At 43.3% G+C, this 24567-nt stretch overlaps 1 protein-coding gene across 1 annotated transcript; it reads right to left on the bottom strand.

The window, feature by feature from the left end:
- Positions 1-17748: 17748 nt before the first annotated feature.
- On the bottom strand, positions 17749-19777 carry SOX21 (SRY-box transcription factor 21). Its single transcript, XM_040421999.1, has 2 exons — positions 19703-19777; positions 17749-19595 (listed from the first exon to the last, which is right to left on the bottom strand). The coding sequence occupies exon 2, from the start codon at positions 19449-19451 to the stop codon at positions 18660-18662; it is 792 nt and encodes a 263-aa protein (XP_040277933.1). The 5' UTR covers positions 19452-19595; positions 19703-19777; the 3' UTR covers positions 17749-18659.
- Positions 19778-24567: the final 4790 nt, after the last annotated feature.

Here is a 24567-nt window from a genome sequence, read left to right as displayed (position 1 = left end):
GCAGCAGGAAATGCTAGCAGAATGCTTGGGTGTATAGGGAGAGGAATTACCAGTAGAAAGAGGGAGGTGCTCATGCCGCTCTACAGAGCACTAGTGAGACCTCATTTGGAGTATTGTACTCAGTACTGGAGACCATATCTCCAGAAGGATATTGATACTTTGGAGAGAGTTCAGAGAAGAGCTACTAAACTGGTACATGGATTGCAGGATAAAACTTACCAGGAAAGATTAAAGGACCTTAACATGTATAGCTTGGAAGAAAGATGAGACAGAGGGAATATGATAGAAACTTTTAAATATATAAAGGGAATCAACAAGGTAAAAGAGGAGAGAATATTTAAAAGAAGAAAAACTGCTACAAGAGGACATAGTTTTAAATTAGAGGGGCAAAGGTTTAAAAGTAATATCAGGAAGTATTACTTTACTGAGAGAGTAGTGGATGCATGGAATAGCCTTCCTGCAGAAGTGGTAGCTGCAAATACAGTGAAGGAGTTTAAGCATGCATGGGATAGGCATAAGGCCATCCTTCATATAAGATAGGGCCAGGGGCTATCCATAGTACTCAGTATATTGGGCAGACTAGATGGGCCAAATGGTTCTTATCTGCCGACACATTCTATGTTTCTATATGCCCTCCAACAATTAGCTGAGGAACCTCAAGATACAACAGACTATCACTAGATATCTGTTTACTTTGAGCCCCCCCTCCCCCCAAGCTACCCTTATCCCACCTTTTCATCTACAATATCTTCTTTACCTTTAACATTTTGGTACAACATGCCTATTATATATATTGTCAATATGTGCATTGTCAATGTGCAATATTGTGCATTGTCAATATGCTTAGATACACGGAGTCTTTGTTACTCATGACAATTGTATTTTCTAGCAACAATGTACCACTTGTTCAAATTTCTGCTTTCTTTAAAAGAAAAAAATCAATAAAAAGAGAATTGAAAAGGAATATTGGCTCAGCTGTATTCCTTATAACAGGCTTGGCAATTGTAGGTTGAGGAGTTCTCCTTCTCTTTCTGTATCTATCTATACTCTGTCCACTCTTTAGCACTCAGGTACTAAATATAATAAACTCTTACTGTTCAGTAGCAATCCACAGGGCGGTCTCCCTAACGGCAGGCATCAGTCTTCTGCTCCATTCTTTGGAAAGGATGCTCACTGAAGAATTACGGTCCACTATGTCCATAGAGGCATGTGGTAAAGGATAATTCTGCGCACTAATCATCCGGCTGTGTCTAGGTACCTTTAAGTTCCTCCCGGTCACTGGTGCTTGTGAAGTCCATTGGCTAATTTAGCTCTAACCTCTACTAGACTTTCTCTATATTCAGATGTAGACTCAATGGTCTGTGCTATGCTGCTGTAATACTGTTCTGATGCAAATAAGGGGGGGCATGGTGTCATGACCCCCCACTATTTACATGAGCAAGTGTTATATTTATCAATATTACTTACCTGGTAACAGATGTGAATGGAGCAGTCTGAAGTCCTCATGAAGTTGAAGGAACAGCTTGATTGGAGGATGGATCAACAGTCAGTCTCGTGGATACCTATAAAAGAGAAGACATGTCAGTTGCTGCGCACTCACGTAAGTGGCAGCAAAGAATCCCTCTCTTCCCCACCCCTTTTCTTTAATGTTATGGTGTTAAGTATGGGATAATAGTCACTTTCTGAGAGGACTAGGTCCTTTATTAGTTGTTGGTAATATCTAACGTTGTTGGTAGATTATTGTGGTTTACTTTAAATAATTATTGTGTAACATTAGACACCGTGGTCAATTATAATCCATTAATAAAACTTAATTATTAATTTCGAGTAGTTGTTTATTTCGAGTTATTACAATTAGGTATTAATTAAAGTTTATGACACCATGAATACTCCCTTGGCTTGATCAGGGCCAAGAGGTTGAAATGGCAGCTACATTGTGGACTGCTCTTGTTCACCTCCTCCATTAACTTCCTCTCAGTCTACATCAACTTCCTTATTAGCACACCCCAAGTTATATATAATATGTGGCACCAGCACCACCTATGGGCGAATAAATGCAATGACAATGCCAGCATGATATTAGAAAATACAATACATTAAATACATATACAGAAATTTAAGGAGACCACTTATACACACATAAGTGGGACGCTGCATTTACCACTAATTTGTGCCATAAATTGTACATTTTTTAAAACCACAATAGTGGCATAAATGCCCCTCATAGTCTTCAATGTGATAACATTGTTTGAAAATGTAGAAGTGCAATTCCTGTGTTTGAAAAAAATGGGGAGTGTTTGCAGAGTAGAGGTTCCAATATACCTTCAGTGCTCAACCAAAAGCTTTTTCCTCCAACTTCTCTATACACATATAGTGTTGGTTTAGCCAAATATGTATAGGTATGTGTTTTCAATTGGGAAGACAGAAGAAAGCCGCTACCAAACACTTCTGGAGTAGCTTATTCGCTGGGAGAGCAAAAGAGTCAGGTCTAGTATCTCGTCTGCTCGAGCGCGATGTTCGAGTCAGTGTATTTAAATCTAATTTAGCCTCTATTTCTGAAAAGTTTCTGGTGGGATTCGAGCACACAACTTTTTACATTAAAGCCAAGAATGTTAACCACTACACTATAGAGCTACATGGCCAGTCACTTAAAAAAAAAAAAAAGAGACTTCTGCTGTATAGGATTACTTACTAGTAGTAAGTATTCCTATACAGCAGAAGTCTCATTTTTTTTGCTGCATCTGGCCATGCAGCTCAACAGTGTAGTGTAATTTGTAATTACAAAAATATATATATATATATATATATATATATATATACAGTATATACACTCACCTAAAGAATTATTAGGAACACCATACTAATACGGTGTTGGACCCCCTTTTGCCTTCAGAACTGCCTTAATTCTACGTGGCATTGATTCAACAAGGTGCTGATAGCATTCTTTAGAAATGTTGGCCCATATTGATAGAATAGCATCTTGCAGTTGATGGAGATTTGAGGGATGCACATCCAGGGCACGAAGCTCCCGTTCCACCACATCCCAAAGATGCTCTATTGGGTTGAGATCTGGTGACTGTGGGGGCCATTTTAGTACAGTGAACTCATTGTCATGTTCAAGAAACCAATTTGAAATGATTCGAGCTTTGTGACATGGTGCATTATCCTGCTGGAAGTAGCCATCAGAGGATGGATACATGTTCTCATTCTGTTTACGCCAAATTCGGACTCTACCATTTGAATGTCTCAACAGAAATCGAGACTCATCAGACCAGGCAACATTTTTCCAGTCTTCAACAGTCCAATTTTGGTGAGCTCGTGCAAACTGTAGCCTCTTTTTCCTATTTGTAGTGGAGATGAGTGGTACCCGGTGGGGTCTTCTGCTGTTGTAGCCCATCCGCCTCAAGGTTGTGCGTGTTGTGGGTTCACAAATGCTTTGCTCCATACCTCGGTTGTAACGAGTGGTTATTTCAGTCAACGTTGCTCTTCTATCAGCTTGAATCAGTCGGCCCATTCTCCTCTGACCTCTAGAATCCACAAGGCATTTTCGCCCACAGGACTGCCGCATACTGGATGTTTTTCCCTTTTCACACCATTCTTTGTAAACCCTAGAAATGGTTGTGCGTGAAAATCCCAGTAACTGAGCAGATTGTGAAATACTCAGACCGGTCCGTCTGGCACCAACAACCATGCCATGCTCAAAATTGCTTAAATCACCTTTCTTTCCCATTCTGACATTCAGTTTGGAGTTCAGGAGATTGTCTTGACCAGGACCACACCCCTAAATGCATTGAAGCAACTGCCATGTGATTGGTTGACTAGATAATTGCATTAATGAGAAATAGAACAGGTGTTCCTAATAATTCTTTAGGTGAGTGTATATATAGATAAAATCATACTTCTAATATATATGAATGCATATGTGGTAAACTACTACTGATGTTTTAGCCATAATATATTTACATATATTATAATATATTATATATTCTAAATATATTATAATATACAGTACAGACCAAAAGTTTGGACACACCTTCTCATTCAAAGAGTTTTCTTTATTTTCATGACTATGAAGGCATCAAAACTATGAATTAACATGTGTGGAATTATATACATAACAAACAAGTGTGAAACAACTGAAAATATGTCATATTCTAGGTTCTTCAAAGTAGCCACCTTTTGCTTTGATTACTGCCTTGCACACTCTTGGCATTCTCTTGATGAGCTTCAAGAGGTAGTCCCCTGAAATGGTCTTCCAACAGTCTTGAAGGAGTTCCCAGAGATGCTTAGCACTTGTTGGCCCTTTTGCCTTCACTCTGTGGTCCAGCTCACCCCAAACCATCTCGATTGGGTTCAGGTCCGGTGACTGTGGAGGCCAGGTCATCTGGCGCAGCACCCCATCACTCTCCTTCATGGTCAAATAGCCCTTACTTTCAAAGTTTTCCCAATTTTTCGGCTGACTGACTGACCTTCATTTTTTAAAGGAATGATGGCCACTCGTTTTTCTTTAATTAGCTGCTTTTTTCTTGCCATAATACAAATTCTAACAGTCTATTCAGTAGGACTATCAGCTGTGTATCCACCTGACTTCTCCTCAATGCAACTGATGGTCCCAACCCCATTTATAAGGCAAGAAATCCCACTTATTAAACCTGACAGGGCACACCTGTGAAGTGAAAACCATTTCAGGGGACTACCTCTTAAAGCTCATCAAGAGAATGCCAAGAGTGTGCAAAGCAGTAATCAAAGCAAAAGGTGGCTACTTTGAAGAACCTAGAATATGACATATTTTTAGTTGTTTCACACTTGTTTGTTATGTATATAATTCCACATATGTTAATTCATAGTTTTAATGCCTTCAGTGTGAATCTACAATTTTCATAGTCATGAAAATAAAGAAAACTCTTTGAATGAGAAGGTGTGTCCAAACTTTTGGTCTGTACTGTATGTAAATATATTATGGCTAAAAACGTATATATATATATATATATGCTTAAATTAAGCCTCTATTTCTGACGGGATTCAAACACACAGGCTTCTACATTACAGCCCAGAATGTTAGCCTCTACACTATACAGCTACATGACCAGTTACATAATTTTTTTTTTTAAATGAGACTTCTGCCATATAGGACTACTTACTACTAGTAAGTATTCCTATACAGCAGAGGTCTCATATTTTCTTATTTTTTTTAAGTAATTGGCCATGCAGCTCTATAGTGTGAGAAACCTTGGCGCGGTGCTCGGGCTGAGACATGTCCTCCAAGTAGGATATGTTGGCTAATCTCTCCATTTTAAACCAGTATGAGGGTTAGAAGACCGCAGAGTGCACCTGTCTTTGTTTTGGTTATATTATTTTTACTGTTCATCACATCCACACATTTGCTATTCTGTGTAGGATGTCCATCGTGGTACTTGTGGTCCGCTGCAGGCATACTCCATTGTATGCATTTTTGCTGGGGATTGCCATTAGCAGCGGGCCACAAGTGCAGGATCTGCCCCCCCCCCTTCCCCGTATAGATGCACCACTGCATGTGGGGTTGAGCACTTCCTGCTTTTTAATACCACGTCAATCTGTAGTTTGTTTATTGAATTTTTTTGAGGTGCTATATCAGCCAGTCTTGCGTGGAGCTCAGAGCTCTCTGCCTCCTCCCATTGTATGCATGGTCACATGCTGGAGGTTACTGGGAGATTGCTGTGAGTCGGACCTTGCACTCCTGTAATTCGCCCACTGGCTCCTGGTATTGCCCATACGGCCCAGGTATGTTTAGCGTTAGGTCCCGAGCTACTTGAGAAACATTTGCGCGATGCTCGGGCTCAGACATGTCCTCCAAGTAGGATATGTTGGCTAATCTCTTAATTTTAAACAAGTATGAGGGTTAGAAGACCGCAGAGTAGGATGTCCATTGTGGTAATTGTGGTCTGCTGCAGGCATCCTCCATTGTATGCATTTTTGCTGGGGATTGCCATTAGCAGCGGGCCACAAGTATAGGATCTCCCCCCCTGTAAAGATGCATTACTGCATATGGGATTGAGCACTTCCTACTTTTTAATACAACACCAATCTGTAGTTTGTCTATAGTGTAGTGGTTTAGATTCTTGACTGTAATGTAGAAGGTTGTGAGTTTGAAACTTTTCAGAAATAGAGGCTAAATTAGATTTAAATACACTGGGTGTCCCCAAGCATGGACTTCATATATGGACATAGCTATATATGAAGTCAGAGCAGGGACTCCTAAGCCGAACTAGAGTCCCGACACCGTCCCCTCTTCAGAGCAGGTAGTGCCTGGTTTAATTCTTGGGTTCCTCCATGGTGCTCTGTAGAGGAAGTGTTCTACTCGAGCACACAAGCTCTTTGGTGCTCGACCAACTCTAGTCAGGTCCTGAAACTTGCTGTGCCCGATTCTTTTTTCTTCCACAACATTATGAGAGGCAGTGGCGTAGCTATCAGGGAAGCAGGGGAAGCAGCTGCTTTGGGGCCCGAGCTCAGAAGGGGCCCGGGAGCAGTCACTGTACTTCATCACCCTGGGCCCCTGTCAGAGCAGCTGACTTCTTCTGCAGCGGGTCCAGAGTCCTGCACTTGCACCTCTGTCACTGACCTGACATCAGTGACATTGCTCCGCCTCTCCCCTCCTCAGTTCTGATGATGAACAGTGACCAGCATCAGGATGGTCCGATGTGGGCGGAGCTAGAATAGTCCCGCCCCTTTCCTACCCGCGATTCCTGCAGCCTGAACCTTCCCTGCCCAGCATGCTGAACATCAGTTGGGTTGCCAAAACCAGGGCCGGTGCAAGAATTTTTGCCGCTCTAGGCAAGATAAAAATTGCCACCCCCCCTTATCAGATGATCTGCCCATATCATGACATCACATATGTTCCACCCCTTTCTCAGCATTTAAATTAAAAGAGAGTTATATGTTGCAATAAAGCCCCCTATTAAGAATGGTGGAGAATAACTACCACAACTTAAGCCATAGCTAAAGAAATAACCCTGGGGCGAAAAACAATAAGGCCCCCCCCCATGACACTTGATGACTTTTACAGAAGAAACTGTATATTGAGGGGCACGGTGTATGCTATATGTGTATAACATAAACATATTTCATATGAAAACTTACAGTTACTTGGCTTGTACCTCACAGGGTTTTTTTTTTTGCCTTCCTCTGGATCAACTTGCAGGATGACAGGTCGAACTGGATGGACAAATGTCTTTTTTCGGCCTTATGTACTATGTTACTATGTCACTATGTTCATGGGTTGTGTCTGGTGAAGGGAAAGTGCTCAGGTGTGCGTCATCCGGGGACCCCGATAAGAAGACGGACATGGTTTATTACTGCTTCTGTCTTCTCCTTTGCTCAATGCATAGCGTTCAAATGCCTCTTTTAAAGGGTTTCTACCACCAGATTTTGAGATTTTTCGCTGACTGACACCAGCGATCTGTCAGTGTCTGCACTACCTAACCGTGCTCTTGTATCACAAGTGTCTGCTGCCGTTAAGCTTAAAAACATACTTTTATTGATATGCAAATGAGCCTCTATGTGCTATGGGGGCGTCTCTTCAGCACCTAGAGGCTCCGTCTACTCACTATTTCTGCCGCCCACTGCGTCCCTCCAGCCCGCCCCGCTCCTCTTGATTGACAGCCAACCTCGCTCCATCTCGAATTCCAGCACCTGCGCCGTGCGCTTCTGTATTCGGCGCAGGCACAGTGACTGTCGGACCGCAGTGAAGATGCCGGCGCAGGGAGCGGTCCGACAGTCACTGTGCCTGCGCCGAATACAGAAGCGCACTGCGCAGGTGCTGGAATTCGAGATGGAGCGAGGTTGGCTGTCAATCAAGAGGAGCGGGGCGGGCTGGAGGGACGCAGTGGGCGGCAGAAATAGTGAGTAGACGGAGCCTCTAGGTCCTGAAAAGACGCCCCCATAGCACCTAGAGGCTCATTTGCATATCAATAAAAGTATGTTTTTAAGCTTAACGGCAGCAGACACTGGTGATACAAGAGCACGGTTAGGTAGTGCAGACACTGGCAGATCGCTGGTGTCAGTCAGTAAAAAATCTCAAAATCTGGTGGTAGAAACCCTTTAAGCAGTCAGTATTTGATAAGTATTTTGCATCAGTGTTTGTAAGCCAAAACCAGGATACCTTTTCTCTGTAGATTCCACTTCTGGTTTTGGCTTACAAATACTGACCAAATACTGATGCAAAATACTGACCAAATACTGACAGTGTGAAACAGGCCAATAAGTGCTATGCAGTGAATAGAGGAAGCACCTATAAGGATTCCTCTATTGGCTTCAGTGATCATGTGACCACTGGGTGTTTCAGGCATAGAAGAGCTGCCAGGTCTTAGCAGACCCTGATCAGCTCTACCTGTGTATAATGCCCCCACAGGAGGGCTGTTTTCCCCAATTAGGATGCCTTCACACACAGCAGATTTTGTGGCAGAAAATTCCGTATACAAACTACAAATTGGCGTGGTATTAAAAAGCAGGAAGTGCTCAACCCCATAGGCAGTGGTGCATCTATACCGGGGGGGCAGATCCTGCACTTGTGGTCCGCTGCTAATGGCAATCCCCAGAAAAAATGCATACAATGGAGGATGCCTGTAGCGGACCACAAGTACCACAATGGACATCCTACACAGGATAGAAAATGTGTGGATGTGATAAACAGTATATATAATATAACAAAAAAAAGACAGGTGCACTCTGCGGTCTTACTAAGCCCTCAAACTGGTGTTAAAATTGAGAGATTAACCAACATGTCCTATGTTAGGACATGTCTGAGCCCGAGCACCGCGCCAAGGTTTCTCAAGTAGCTCGGGACCTAACGCTAAACCTACCTGGGCCGTGTGGGCAATACTAGGAGCCAGTGGGCGAATTACAGGAGCGCAAGGTCCAACTCAAAGCAATCTCCCAGTAACCTCCAGCATGTGACCATGTATACAATGGGAGGAGGCAGAGAGCTCTGAGCCCCACCCAAGACTGGCTGATATAGCCCGGGCCTCACATGTGCACCAGAATGCTGCCTGTAGATGGAAATAAAGGCACATTCAGACTAGGAGTTTCTACACCTCCAAAAAATTCAAAATACAAACTACAAATTGGCGTGGTATTAAAAAGCAGGAAGTGCTCAACCCCATATGCAGTGGTGCATCTATACCGGGGGGCAGATCCTGCACTTGTGGTCCGCTGTTAATGGCAATCCCCAGCAAAAATGCATACAATGGAGGATGCCTGCAGCGGACCACAAGTACCACAATGGACATCCTACACAGGATAGCAAATGTGTGGATGTGATAAACAGTATATATAATATAACAAAAAAAAAAACAGGTGCACTCTGCGGTCTTACTAAGTCCTAAAACTGGTGTTAAAATTGAGAGATTAGCCAACATGTCCTACGTGAGGACATGTCTAAGCCCGAGCACCGCGGCAAGGTTTCTCAAGTAGCTACACAGGATAGCAAATGTGTGGATGTGATAAACAGTATATATAATATAACAAAAACAAAGACAGGTGCACTGTGTAGAAACTCCTAGTCTAGTGCACATGTGAGGCCCGGGCTCAGGGCCGGTGCAAGGATTTTTGCACACACAAGTGAAGCTACATTTTGGCGCCCCCCCGTCCCCCCCACAACTCGGTGGGGGTGATGTAAAAAGGAAGGCGTGATGTGACATGGAGGGGGATGAGAAATGTGACATAGAGGGGGTTGAAATGTGACATGGAGGGGGGTGAGAAATGTGACATGAAGGGGGGAGAAATGTGACATGGAGGGGGGACAAATGTGACATGGAGGGGGATGAGAAATGTAACATGGAGGGGGATGAGAAATGTGACATGAAGGGGGAGAAATGTGACATGGAGGGGGGACAAATGTGACATGGAGGGGGATGAGAAATGCGACATGGAGAGGGATGAGAAATGTGACATGGAGAGGGATGAGAAATGTGACATAGGGGGGTGATGTGACATGTAGGGGGAGAAATGTCATATAGGGGGTTGATGTGACATGGAGGGGGAGAAATGTGACATTTCTCCCCCTCCATGTCACATTTCTCCCCCTCCATGTCACATCACCCCCTGCTTTTTACATCACCCCCTTTGTGTCACATCACCCCCCCTCCATGGTACATTTCCCCCCTTTATTAATGTTGTGTAAAAATAAACATTCTGCTCCTCACCTGGGCCTGTTCCCGTCTGCAACAGTTCCCCTTCTCCTCTGTGTGGTCCTGGTATCTTCTCTCTGTGCTCCCGACAAGACTTTGAGGACCTTTCCCACTCAGCCAATCAGTGGCTGCAGCTGTGTCATGTGTCAGACCAGTGATTGGCTCAGCGGGAAATCACTGCCCTGACACATGACACAGCTGTGGCCATTGATTGGCAGAATGGGAAAGGTCCTTAAACAACTTGTCAGGACTCGGGAGCCCAGAGAGAATATATGAGGACCACCACACAGAGGAGAACAGCCGCAGGAGGCCGGCGGCATGCAAGTGATTAATGAAATTATTTTTTTTTCCACCCCCCCCTTCTCAGCGCCCTAAGGCGGCCGCTTGGTCTGCCTTATTATAGCACCGGGCCTGCCTGGGCTATATCAGCCAGTCTTGCGTGGGGCTCAGAGCTCTCTGCCTCCTCCCATTGTATACATGGTCACATGCTGGAGGTTTCTGGGAGATTGCTTTGAGTCGGACCTTGCGCTCCTGTAATTTGCCCACTGGCTCCTGGTATTGCCCACATGGACCAGGTAAGTTTAGCGTTAGGACCCGAGCTACTTGAGAAACCTTGGCTCGGGCTTAGACATGTCCTCACGTAGGACATGTTGGCTAATCTCTCAATTTTAACACCAGTTTGAGGGCTTAGTAAGACCGCAGAGCGCACCTGTCTTTGTTTTTGTTATATCGGAAAATTCTGTTACTGAAAATCAGTTCCATTCATTTGAATGGGGCAGCAAGCAAATGGATTTCTGCAAAGGCCATTAGGGCTCATGCACACAAACTTATTTGTTTTCCACGTCTGTTCCGTTTTTTTGGCGGACCGTATGTGGAACCATTCATTTAAATGGTTCCGCAAAAAAAAAAATAAGTTACTCCATGTACATTCCGTTTCCGTATTTCCGTTCCACAAAATAATAGAACATATCCTATCATTATCCGCTTTCGGGCTCATCACACGACCGTATGTATTTTATGGTACGCAAAAAACACGGATGACATCCGTGTTCATTCTGTATTTTGCGGAATGGAACAGCTGGCCCCTAATAGAACAGTACTATCCTGGTTGGTAAGGCCTCTTGCATACGAACGTTTCTTTTTTCCATTTCCGTTCCGTTTTTGTGGGTTCCGTTTGCAGTCCGTATGCGGAACCATTCATTTTGATGGTTGCACAAAAACAAACTGAATGTACTTCGGATGCATTCCGTTTCCATATTTCTGTATATTCGTTCCGCTAAAAGATAGAACTTGTCCTATTATTGTCCGCAAATAACGTTCCATCTCTCCATTCAAGTCAATGGGTCCACAAAAAATACGGAATGCACACGGAACACATCCGTATGTCATCCGTTTTTTGCGGATCCATGCTTACTTTGCCCATGTGTTTACTGTTTACAAACATTACTGTACATTACAGTAATGATTACAAATGTTATGTTTTCGTTTGCGATCCGCAAAAAAAGGATCGCATACGGAAACCATACGCAGATTTTTGGTGAAAAAAGGGAACGGAAACACAACGGAAACAAAAACCGGAACAACAGATCCGTGAAAAACGGACCACAAAACACAGCAAAAGACATACGGTCGTGTGCACGAGGTCTAATGCAGACAATAATAGGACATGTACTATTTTTTTGCAGAACGGAAATATGGACATACGGAAACAAAATGCATACAGAGTAACTTCCGTTTTTGCGGACCCATTGAAATGAATAGCTCCGCATAAGGTCTGCAAAAACAATGGAATGGACACGGAAAGAAAATACGTTAGTGTGCATGAGCCCTTACGACAAGGATAGTACTGTTCTATTAGGGGCCAGCTGTTCCGTTCCGCAAAATACGGAATGCACACGGATGTCATCCGTATTTTTTGCGGACAGCAAAATACATTTGTTTGTGTGCATGAGGCCTAAAGGTGAATGGAACTGGTTTACAGTCGCAGAGTCTTCTGCCACAAAATCTGCTGTGTGTGAAGGCTCCGTTACAGCGGCGAAATGGTCTTTATTGACCTCTTGGTCATATTATGTGGCAAAAATATATTTAAAAATGAAGTAAATAAATATTATGTGGCAAAAATATGTTAAATCTATTAATTAATATATAAAATTATAAATTATAGATAAAATAGCGCAGTGTATTTCTGTAAGGTGCTTTCAGCATGAGAATTCTGATGTGTGTGCCTATCACATATATGTAAAAATGAGCTAATCCATTCTAAATGAATCAAATTCGACCTGAATTTCCCAAAAATTTATGTCAAATCCGAATTCATTTTTTTGCGGATTTGATTCAGGCAACTTTACAGCCATTTATCAGATCTGAATATGGGAAAGAGGAAGGAGGATCACATGACCCTGGGTATAGGCAGGTATTTCCCGCCAAAAAGAGAACATTGTCATCCACAACTGGAGCACTTTCCTTTCAGGTTGAATTTATTGGGACCCAAATCAGTTCAGCCAAATTAAATCTGAAAGGAATTTCAATAAATGTGCTGGTCCCCACAGATAAGTGTATAGATAATATACTAGCATAGCAGAGCTGAATGTACATGAAGCAGATTCCAGTACAGATAGAACTTGCAGGTATACATGTGCCTGGGACCATGCTGTCGTCACAGTGTGTCAGTAAAGTCTGAGGTGAGGGACACAAGGTCCCCGCTCCCGGCTGCCCCCGCACTGCGGCCACTCCTGTCACGTCAGCCGGTGAGCGCGGCTCCTGCGCCATTTCTCCTCTACTTCAGGTACTTGTCACAGGAATCACAACGAAGTTTCCGCAGCCTTATGTCGTATCCATATTGTGTATACTGTCAGGTGTACTGGCGATATGTAAGTCACGATAAGATCAACTCGCTGTTTCTATAATAGGAATATGTGCTGAATGTCGTTCTAAAAAAACAACAACCAATATTCGTTCATAACTGTATAGACACGGCTAAAAACATAATTATAGTAATTGGCAGGAACATTATTCTGCGTGTCCGTATGTTTAGAATAAATACAATATATAGAGATCGCATGCGCGCGTTTCTTCTCTATATTATAATAGCGTTCGTTTAATAATAATAATAATAGTAAGGTAATAAAAAGAAATACCTCGGAGAACAGAGCGAGTAGAGCTGTGCAGATGACGGCAGGGGGCGCTGCAGCACACACACCTGGCGGCAGGTAGCAGGTGCCTCATGTCCGACAAATGGCGCTGATAGCTGGCGACAAATTGTGCGACTGTAGAGTGTGCTATTTCTATTAGATAGATATTAGATACAATAGATGGATAGATATGAGATAGATATTAGATATATAGATAGATAGATAGATAGATAGATAGATAGATAGATAGATAGATAGATAGATATTAGATAGATACAATAGGTGGATAGATATTAGATAGATAATAGATATTAGATAGATAGATAGATATTAGATAGATAGATAGATATTAGATAGATAGATAGATATTAGATAGATAGATATTAGATAGATAGATAGATATTAGATAGATAGATAGATATTAGATAGATAGATATTAGATAGATAGATAGATAGATATTAGATAGATAGATAGATATTAGATAGATAGATATTAGATAGATAGATAGATATTAGATAGATAGATATTAGATAGATAGATATTAGATAGATAGATAGATATTAGATAGATAGATAGATATTAGATAGATAGATATTAGATAGATAGATATTAGATAGATATTAGATAGATAGATAGATATTAGATAGATATTAGATAGATATTAGATAGATAGATAGATAGATATTAGATAGATATGAGATAGATATTAGATAGATACAATAGATGGATAGATAATAAATAGATTTTGTTTTATTACAGTTTATATGAGGGCAGTTTATAGTAGATATTTGGTATATCTCTATACATTACAGGTAGATGTTATATAAGTGATTTCGGTAAGTACCTGCCATCCAGGGGTGGCTGTAGGTTCACCTCTGGCTGTGAGGGCACACAGTTACCATTCCCAGCCCTGCCCCCACTGTCCTCCTCCATGTAGATGTCACTTCCCCCCCTTTTATTTCTCTCTTTGTAGATTATTATATCATTAATTTTCAAATGGATATAATTACACCCAAAAATCGAACTAGATAGGAATATTTCTAAACCCACATAACTCTGAAATAACGAGAACAACTGTTCCTGTGACCTTTGCCCCAGCTGTTTCCCAGGAGTGCTGTACTGTAACCCCCACTCTCCCCCTCCAGAGTGGGGTAGTAGTAGTGGGGATGATGGTGGTTCTCCCCATCCACATTTGCATAGCTTCCTCTTAGAGGGGGTAGTAGTAGTGGGGATGATGGTGGTTCTCCCCATCCACATTTGCATAGCTTCCTCTTAGAGGGGGTAGTAGTAGTGGGGATGATGGTGGTTCTCCCCATCCACATTTGCATAGCTTCCTCTTAGAGGGGGTAGTAGTAGGGGGGATGATGGTGGTTCTCCCCATCCACATTTGCTTAGAGGGGGTAGTAGTAGTGGGGATGATGGTGGTTCTCCCCATCCACATTTGCATAGCTTCCTCTTAGAGGGGGTAGTAGTAGTGGGGATGATGGTGGTTCTCCCCATCCACATTTGCATAGCTTCCTCTTAGAGGGGGTAGTAGTAGGGGGGATGATGGTGGTTCTCCCAATCCACATTTGCTTAGAGGGGGTAGTAGTAGTGGGGATGATGGTGGTTCTCCCCATCCACATTTGCTTAGAGGGGGTAGTAGTAGTGGGGATGATGGTGGTTCTCCCCATCCACATTTGCATAGCTTCCTCTCTGAAGGCCATTAGTCCTCTCTGTGCCGGCGCTGGAGCCTTTCAGCCATTGTGGGGCCTTGTAGCCGCCATTCTCATGCTAATCGGGCGTGTTAAATATCTTTTTGTCCCCCTTTCAGCGTTTTGTCATTCAGTTTATCCAGTTTTGGTCAGCCATTTTATTTATTTATGCGCCTGCTCCTATTCAGGGGCTCATGTATTTTTTATTATGTTGTTTCACTGTCATGCAGTGTCAACTTAGTCTATTCAATGGGGGCTACTTGAAGGCTGGAGGGACAAAGCGTGTACACATCGCACTGCCATTCAGTGTGGCCAGCTGGATGGGCTGAAAAAACCTGCTGAAAAGAGGAGGCTGACAATGGGCACAGAACAAGTGCACAATGCTAACAGTTTTCCAAATACCACTGATTGCTTTCCTCACAATGGCGAGAAAGCAGCCGCTTCTTCTGAGCTGCACTTCAACAAACAACACCCTGACAAAACCTCCCAGCCCCGGCATTGTCCCCGGACAAAACCCCCTCGACTGCCTAAACGCTCCCACTGAAGGACAGAAAGGAGCCCTTTCACCAGCGCCTTATTTCCCTGCCAGGAAGAGGAGAAAGGCAGAGGCAGGAGGGGGGCATTGTCAAGGAATTCATAATATCAGTCCTTTAAGGAGAGGGGCCAAGGGAGAGATTAGCAAAGTCTCCAAAGAGCCAGACACTCCTGGGAAATGTATGGGATTGTGGAAGTGACACGGCAACAAATGCCTCCTTGTGAAGGCAGCCCAGCAGTGCCCTGGAGACCCTCACCCAGCCCATGCCTGGCATATTCTGTCATTATATCATCTGCAAAGTACCCCCCCGCCCCCCCCCACCCCCCCCCCCCCGATACAGCATGCCATCGCCCAACCCCTGGCAGAGCGTGGGACTGAGGAATGTCACAAAATGCCATGACAGGAGCCAAGAGGGAGATGGCAATCAAGTTCATCTCCAGTCCTGGGGACATTCACCTGTCCTGTGAGAGGATGAGGGGGGTCTCGTGGACATGGCGAGGCATTGTATTCTCCCGTCCTGAGGATGTTCACCTGTCCTGTGAGAGCAGGAGGGGGATCTCGGGGACATGGAGAGGCGTTGTATTCTCCAGTCCTGGGGATGTTCACCTGTCCTGTGAGAGGAGGAGGGGGGGTCTCAGGAACATGGAAAGGCACTGTGTTCTCCAGTCCTGGGGATGTTCACCTGTCCTGTGAGAGAAGGAGGGGCATCTCAGGAACATGGAAAGGCACTGTGTTCTCCAGTCCTGGGGATGTTCACCTGTCCTGTGAGAGCAGGAGGGGGGATTAAGGAACATGGAGAGGCACTGTATTCTCCAGTCCTGGGGATGTTCACCTGTCCTGTGATAGGGAGGAGTGGGGTCTCAGGAACATGGAGAGGCACTGTATTCTCCAGTCCTGGGGAATTTCACCTGTCCTGTGAGAGGGAGGAGGGGGGGGGGGGGTCTCAGGAACATGGAGAGGCACTGTGTTCTCCAGTCCTGGGGATGTTCACCTGTCCTGTGAGAGGAGGAGGGGGGTCTCAGGAACATGGAGAGGCACTGTGTTCTCCAGTCCTGGGGATGTTCACCTGTCCTGTGAGAGGAGGAGGGGGGTCTCAGGAACATGGAGAGGCACTGTGTTCTCCAGTCCTGGGGATGTTCACCTGTCCTGTGAGAGGGAGGAGGGGGATCTCGGGGACACGGAGAGGCACTGTGTTCTCCAGTCCTGGGGATGTTCACCTGTCCTGTGAGAGGAGGAGGGGGGTCTCAGGAACATGGAGAGGCACTGTGTTCTCCAGTCCTGGGGATGTTCACCTGTCCTGTGAGAGGAGGAGGGGGATCTCGGGGACATGGGAAGGCGCTGTGTTCTCCAGACAAGCAGCAGGAAGTTCCTTGTTGAGAAATGAGGGGCAGCTACAAAAAGCAAAGGAAAGGCTTGAAAGGATTTAATTAACCGTGTCAGGGATAATTACCCCTGGACAGCCCAAATTAGTTTTGCATAATCGCTCCCAAGCAGATGAATATTGCAAACTCCACGAGGACCAGATTTAAGGGGATCGCTTTAATTACAGAAACAGCAGATTCAATCCGCCTGGTATATTTGATGGGGACCTGATAGGAGAAATGGACATTTTCAGGTTACAGTTGCTAATCGGTAACCTAATTACTCTGCATCATAGATCTCTATTTCAGATGCTTCGTGGGACATGGAAGTTCTGACAAGCTGAAGTGTCCTGGGACTTTCTCCTCACGATGTCATAAGACACCTGGCTGTCCTCCTGAATCACGAATGCTAAGATAATACAACCACTTGGTTTTATCTCCTTTCCTATTCACGATTAAAAATGTGATAAATCTGGTTTTTGGCTCTGGGTAACAATGGCTTGATTTAGATTTCCTGCTAACTCCATTCACTAGGGAAACAAAGGCAGCCTTTAGGGGATAAGTTACACTTCACCTGGACTAAGCACGTCAGGGCAATGCAGATAGACATCTTGTTAGTATACCCAACAAGAAGTAGCAGACCCCCCCCCCCCCTCCTTTTTACCTATGAAGGGCTTTATTTCAGCTCTTTGTTCGGCGCCTTCAATCCCTCTACACACAGGTTGTCATCTCATATTAAACCAGACCTGGACACACAAAACAAGACATGGGCAGGAAATTGTTAAAACCATTTCTGCTTTTACTTTGTATTACAGAAAGCCAAAAAAAATAAAATAAAAACTATAAAGTACAAGTTAGCCAGCTCCATTCACAAATATTAGTCAAGTTGTACACCTTACAAAAAGAAACCAGAACTAAAGAAGTGACTGGATGAGACTCCATGGTCTACTGTAAGCTACTACAGAAATGGACCTTCTGGGCCACCAAGAAATCAGAGATGGAGACTCCACCTTTAGACCGTCTGGGGGCAAACACTTTATACTCTTCTAAAGAATAAATATAAATGTCTGGAACATAGAGAAACGAATTTAAGAGTCACATATAGTTTATCTTTTCTAGAATTTAGACTCGGAATTATTAGTGAGCAGCAAGTTTTCTTTACAGACCTAGCGTTTTCAATGTACACATATACACTTATCTTCAAGACCCTGCTTTCCAGTGTGACCTAGGTAGGTAAGTACCTATGACAGGTCAGAGCATCGTTAGACGATCCTTCTCTACTCATAGATAGCTCTGCACCAAGGCAGGGGTACCATTATTTTTTATGGAGGTACAACATCCCAACTCCAAAAAAAAAAAGCTTTCTTGAGCGTCCAGCAAGTGCATGCAGGGGAAGATCATGGAGTCCATTTCATCTTACAAGTGCAGAAAGAGGCAAAAGGTGACTTCTGAAATGTTCTTTGCTTGTTGGGGCGACCTTCTCCCCACCGATTCAGTAGTAGAGGGACTTGCATAGGACTTTGATGACCACAAGCACCTCCACACTGAAGGAGCATGGTATGCACAGTCGGTACCACAGATGACCTGTGCCATCATCACAAATGCTCACATATTTCCATATTTTCACAGCATAGAAAAAGACAAATACCCAACCATGGTGCATGAGCGCTAGAAATTCCACACACAGGACTTCCCAGGAGCGAGTTCATATGTCCCACATGGAGTGACACCTGGGTGCCGAGGTGACGGTGCCCTGCCAAGGGCTGCCATGCTGTCATAATGCTGCTGCATAAGCTGTGGCAGGGTAAGGGTCCAACTGAGGTTTCCCCATTCCTGGGAAGAGGATGTAGGCTAAGGGGGGCTGCAGTCCGTGACTGGGCCACCCCGTGCAGTTACAGGGGATCATGTAGCCGGGGTTTCCAGGAGAGGGGTGAGAGTGAGTGTGCCCACCACTGGCAGCCGCTGCCGCAGCTGCCGCCGCTGCCACCCCCGGGAAGCCCCCTCCGCTGGACTGTGGGTATCCGATAGATGAAGCATAAGGGAGGGAGGAAGAGCTGGATGTGATCTCTGCCATCTTGGAGCTCAGGTCAAATAGGGAGTAGTGACTGGAGGCCGCCGCCGCAGCCGCTGCTGAGGGGGGGAAGAAGACGCGCGCGGCCGCCGCCGCCGCCGCTGCAGCCGCCTTCTCAGGGTTGGAGAGCAAAGAGTCAGTAAGTACCCCGGCACCGTGTATACCGACAGCCTTCAGCCCCTCATGGTCCCCGGCCAGGCTGTACGGCATAGGGAAAGCAAACTTGTCCTTCTTGAGCAGAGTCTTGGGCTTCCTGCGGGGCCGGTACTTGTAGTCCGGGTGCTCCTTCATGTGCATGGCTCGCAGCCTCTTGGCCTCGTCTATGAAGGGTCTCTTCTCCGACTCCGTCAGCAGCTTCCATTCTGCCCCCAGCCTCTTGCTGATTTCCGAGTTGTGCATTTTGGGGTTCTCCTGGGCCATTTTCCTCCTCTGAGCTCTGGACCACACCATGAAAGCGTTCATAGGTCTCTTCACATGGTCCACCGGCTTAGACATCTCCAGCGGTCTGAGAACTCCACAGCAAGTCCTGGATGGCTCTTTCCAAATGTTGGCCAGTTGCTAGAAGTGGAGTTTATGAGGGGGTCGTCATGGTGAGGGGGTCACACAGAAGACTTGTGGAGTGGTGGTGGCACCTCCGGGCTGTGAGGAGAGAAGCAGGGAGAAAGTTAGTGGCTGAGCTGTGGCAGTGACAGAGGAAGTGGCGGTGACTGGGGGCTGTCCTCAGCAGTCAGTCACAGAGCACTCACCGGCCAGCCTGGGACCTGCACACATGGCATCCTCTGTGCTCTCACTAGTTCTGCGGGTTCGTGCCCTGCCTTCTCTCACTCTGACTGGGAGCACAGCAGAAAGGGATTTTTTTGGGGTAACTGAAAGTGGGCGGGAGAGGAAGGTGGGTGTGTGGTGGGGGAGGGGCAGGAGGAGGCTCAATTATCACTGCTGCCTGTAAGACCCTCACCTATCAACCCCCTTCCCCCCGGTCTGCAGCCAGGTGTACTCAGACACACCTGTTACCAAGTGGCACCTCACCTGCTTTATGTATCCTCACGGGTAGCACCTTACATCTGCCACCATTCTGCTTAGGAAGCCATCTCACCTGGATGGCAGTGCTCTGAAGCCACCACACCAGGATGGCACACATCTGAAGCCACCTCACTAGGATGGCACTGCTCTGAACCCACCTCACTTGGATGGCACACATCTAAAGCCACCACACCAGGATGGCACACATCTGAAGCCACCTCACCTGGATGGCAGTGCTGTGATGGCTTCACCTGTCAGCCTGAGCCCACATGGTGCGGCTCTGTGCACACACTACACCTCTCCTTTGTCTCGCTCCCTGTTTACACTTCCCTCTGATCTTATCGCACCGCTATTAGTACCTGCACATTGTTCTCTCCTGTACCTTCAGCTCCTGAAAGCACAAGAGCTGTCACCAGGGTTTAAGTAACAAATTGAGTTGACAATCAGGACGGACTAGATCGCCCTGTTCGGGGCTTGTCAGTGTCAAGGTGGCGTGCCAGTGTGGTATGTGTGGTGCCCGTAACCCCTCCAGTGCTGGAATCTTAGCACGCACCAGTGGAGATGATTGTAGAGAATCGCCCCATCCCACCCAATCCTCCAGGGAAAGCCCCACCTGTAACTAAACAAGCGGTCGTCAAGGATTCTCGCTGCAGATCGAGTTTTCAATTGCTTGGAGGGAATTCTTGTCGGACTCAGCTATGTATGTGATTGTATTTCTGGGACTTGTAACCATCACTTCTTATGTACAGTCAGTGCTGGGGACAGGTTTATTGACCTTAAACAAATAACATATTGTGTGTGTATACTAATAATGTATATTATAACGTGTTGTATTTGTGTATATTTGTGTAGTGTATTTTAATTATATATATATATATATATATATATATATATATATATATATATATTCATCCTACCACGTCTTTTTTAATTAGATATAATAGATAGATGGATAAATAAATAGATCTCTATACAACGTATTGGCCAATGAAGAGACAATAAAAAATAAAATAAACTATATATTTTTATCTATGTATTGATATGAAGGTTAATAAGTTGATAAGAGGGCAACAAATCTTTAATTTTGATAACTGTAAAATGAGAAATGAGTGATTAGGGCAGAAGATGAGAGGTGAGCAGATCAAGAAGGAGAAGAAGGAGAAGAAGGGGAAGAAGAAGAAGGATAAGAAGGGGAAAAGAAGAAGAAGAAGGGGAAGAAGGAGAGGAAGGAGAAGAGGGGGAAGAAGGAGAAGAAGGGGAAGAAGGAGAAGAAAGGTTGCGGGGAAGAGGTTGGGAACATGAATTCAAAAACAGACACAAAGTGCTCGGCATAGAGAATGTGTTCTGTAATAGTTATACAAGGGCTGCGGGTTTTATTATCACAATACATGCCATATATAGACTCCTGTCAATAGAACCAGATCTATCTATCCATTTATCTATCGTTTATTTATTTATCTATCTATCTAATATCTATCTATCTATCTATCTATCTATTTATCTATCTATCCATTTATCTATCTAATATCTATCTATCTATCTATCTATCTATTTATCTATCGTGTATTTATCTATCTAATATCTATCTATCTATTTATCTATCATGTATTTATCTATCTAATATCTATCTATCTATCTATTTATCTATCTATCTATTTATCTATCTATCTATTTATCTATCTTATATCTGTTTATCTATCTAATATCTATCTATCTTATATCTGTTTATCTATCTATCTAATATCTATCTATCTAATATCTGTCTATCTAATATCTGTTTATCTATCTTCTATCTAGCTATCTATCTAATATCTATCTATTTATCTACCTATCTATCTAATATCTATCTATCTATCTTTCTATCTATCTATCTAATAGCTATCATCTATCTATCTAATATCTATTATCTATCGAGTAGCTATCTATGATCTATCTATCCATCTAATATCTATCTATCAATTATCTATCTATCTATCTATCTATCTATCTATCAATTATCTATCTATCTATCTATCTATCTATCTATCTATCTATCTATCTAATATCTATCTATCTATCTATCTTATATGTATCTATTTATCTATCTATCTAATATCTATCTATCTATCTAATATCTATCTATCTATCTATCTATCTATCTATCTATCTATCTATCTATCTATCTATCTATCCAATTATCTATCTAATATGTATAATCTATCGAGTATCTATCTATCTATCTATCTATCTATCTATCTATCTATCTATCTATCTATCCATCTATTTATCTACCCCTCTGTCTCATATCTATATAAAATATATTGTCTTATCTTCTATTGTCACAAGGCATGATGACTATTAATTCTAGCAATTTAGTCCTCTCCCCAAGGTGTGCCTCAAACTGCTGTATATATGTCATTTGCCACTACTGATTGCGACAGTTATGTTTTCCATTAGTTAACTGCTTCTTATATACAGGTACATATAGGCATATGCACCAATGTGCACACATTTTTCACGCATGTTCATAAATGAAAATCAAATTTAATATTTACAAAGACAACATTCAGAAAAAAATCTTTCTACTCAACTTACTTGAAAAGCAGTTATTCATCTCTTTCTATTGTAAATTCTCCCAAACGTAAAAGGTCCAAGTACAAACAGATCATAGCATTATCTAGATTTCAAGTCAGATTCAGAACCACTAACCAGGTAGCAATTTCCAAGCATGAAAGCAGTACAAGAGCAGTGGTTACAGTCTGATAAGAATCTTCAGCTAATCATTGTAAATGACTGACAAGCTGACTCACATGCCCAGCAGACTTACCAACTGACTGTATTTATTACCCACTCTGTGTTTTCATCACTTTGTTTGTGCTATAAAAGCGTTTCCATACAATGACTAAGTAGCTGACATTTTCCTTTGTGTAGCCATTGGCCACCAATACCACATCACATTCAGCTGTCAAAAGTTGCCAGGCACTAATGCCATAAAGCTGTTACACAGCACCTTCTTACCTGTTGTGTGCTTGGCCTGTGTGTTTGTGTGTGTTTGTAGTTCTTATCAGCACAGTCTTTGCGTAAACTACTAGAAAACAAGAAAAGCTTGTTCGAAGTGAGGGTGATTATATAACTCATCATTTGGGATTCGAATTGCTTTGATGTACTCATTTGCATGCTTGTAAAAAGTTACTATGTCTGTTGTTCCCTGTAAATAATTACAGGCTGTCTTTAAAAAATGTATGTCAGTGACTTAGATTCTAGAGCACAATAAAAAAAAAGCACCATGATAGAAATATTCAAGAAGAATGATAGAAAATCGTTCTAACATGTCTAGACTATTTGTTTCTGTATATGGATAATGAAACTTAAAGCCTATGGACAGCTTCGGGGCAATTCTTTATGATTGCATTTTATTCATTTTGGACAAAAAATTTTTTTTCAGTAGGTCTTTATTAAAAATGTTCAGCCATTTATTAGAAACAAGGGTTAAAAAGCAGTCTGTTTGCGGGCTCTCAGTTTCTGGTTTCTTTGAATCCTGTTATCTGATGTTGCTCCTATCTCTGATCTCCTGACCTCCTATGTAGGACAAATGGAGTATAACCCCCAAAAAAGCAAATACACGGGCGCCAAACACCAAAGATCTTTATGGATTTGCTTCTTTTATTCCAAAAACAAACAAGAAGGATAAGAAGGGGAAAAGGAGAAGAAGAAGGGGAAGAAGGAGAGGAAGGAGAAGAGGGGGAAGAAGGAGAAGAAGGGGAAGAAGGAGAAGAAAGGTTGCGGGGAAGAGGTTGGGAACATGAATTCAAAAACAGACACAAAGTGCTCGGCATAGAGAATGTGTTCTGTAATAGTTATACAAGGGCTGCGGGTTTTATTATCACAATACATGCCATATATAGACTCCTGTCAATAGAACCAGATCTATCTATCCATTTATCTATCGTGTATTTATGCAATGTGTATCGGGGAGTAACCCCTTCTTCAGACAAAAATGGACATCAAATATCCAGTGCAAGTATGACATCTGGAAGACACTCACGATGTGGAATCACGCACCGGAAGCCGAAAGTACCTTTCAAACACTATCAAAGTGGTTGTGACTGTTCACAACCAAAAAAGGTGAGAGAAATACCTTTAGCTCCAACAACTTTATACTTACCTTTGAGTCAGACTGGCGCTGTTTTTATTTTTATTATTCCATCATCTTCTGACCTCATAAACACTCATTAGAGCTTAATATTTTATCTAACTGATAAGAATATGGCTTAAATAAGAGCTATATTACGCCAAGAGATTATCTGACAACATTGCTGTCCAATTAGACCAATAGTTGGTGTGTATAACAAAAGATCTGTGTGTAAATGGACATTTGACCAATGATTGGTCAGAAAATCTGTCAGACAATCTGTGTGGTAGCAGGGCTGTATTCATTGCAGTGGGAGCAGCATGTAGAGTGGCTAAAATAATACAGGTGAAAAATCTGTGTCATTCTCATGTGATAATAGTGAAAAAGTTCAATATTGTAGATTCATGGTGTCACACTGTAATGAGATAATCAACACAGAACATCTGCAAAGGTTTCCTAAGCTTTTAAATTATTCCTCAG

Source organism: Bufo bufo, chromosome 3 (genome assembly GCF_905171765.1).
Source record: "Bufo bufo chromosome 3, aBufBuf1.1, whole genome shotgun sequence".
Classification (NCBI taxonomy): Eukaryota; Metazoa; Chordata; class Amphibia; order Anura; family Bufonidae; genus Bufo; species Bufo bufo.
The sequence above is the reverse complement of the archived record's forward strand: the minus strand, read 5'-3'. Positions and strand labels throughout refer to the sequence as shown.

Coding starts and splice junctions, on each gene's coding strand:
- SOX21 (XM_040421999.1), bottom strand. CDS start 19,451: ATGTCTAAGCCGGTGGACCATGTGAAGAGACCTATGAACGCTTTCATG.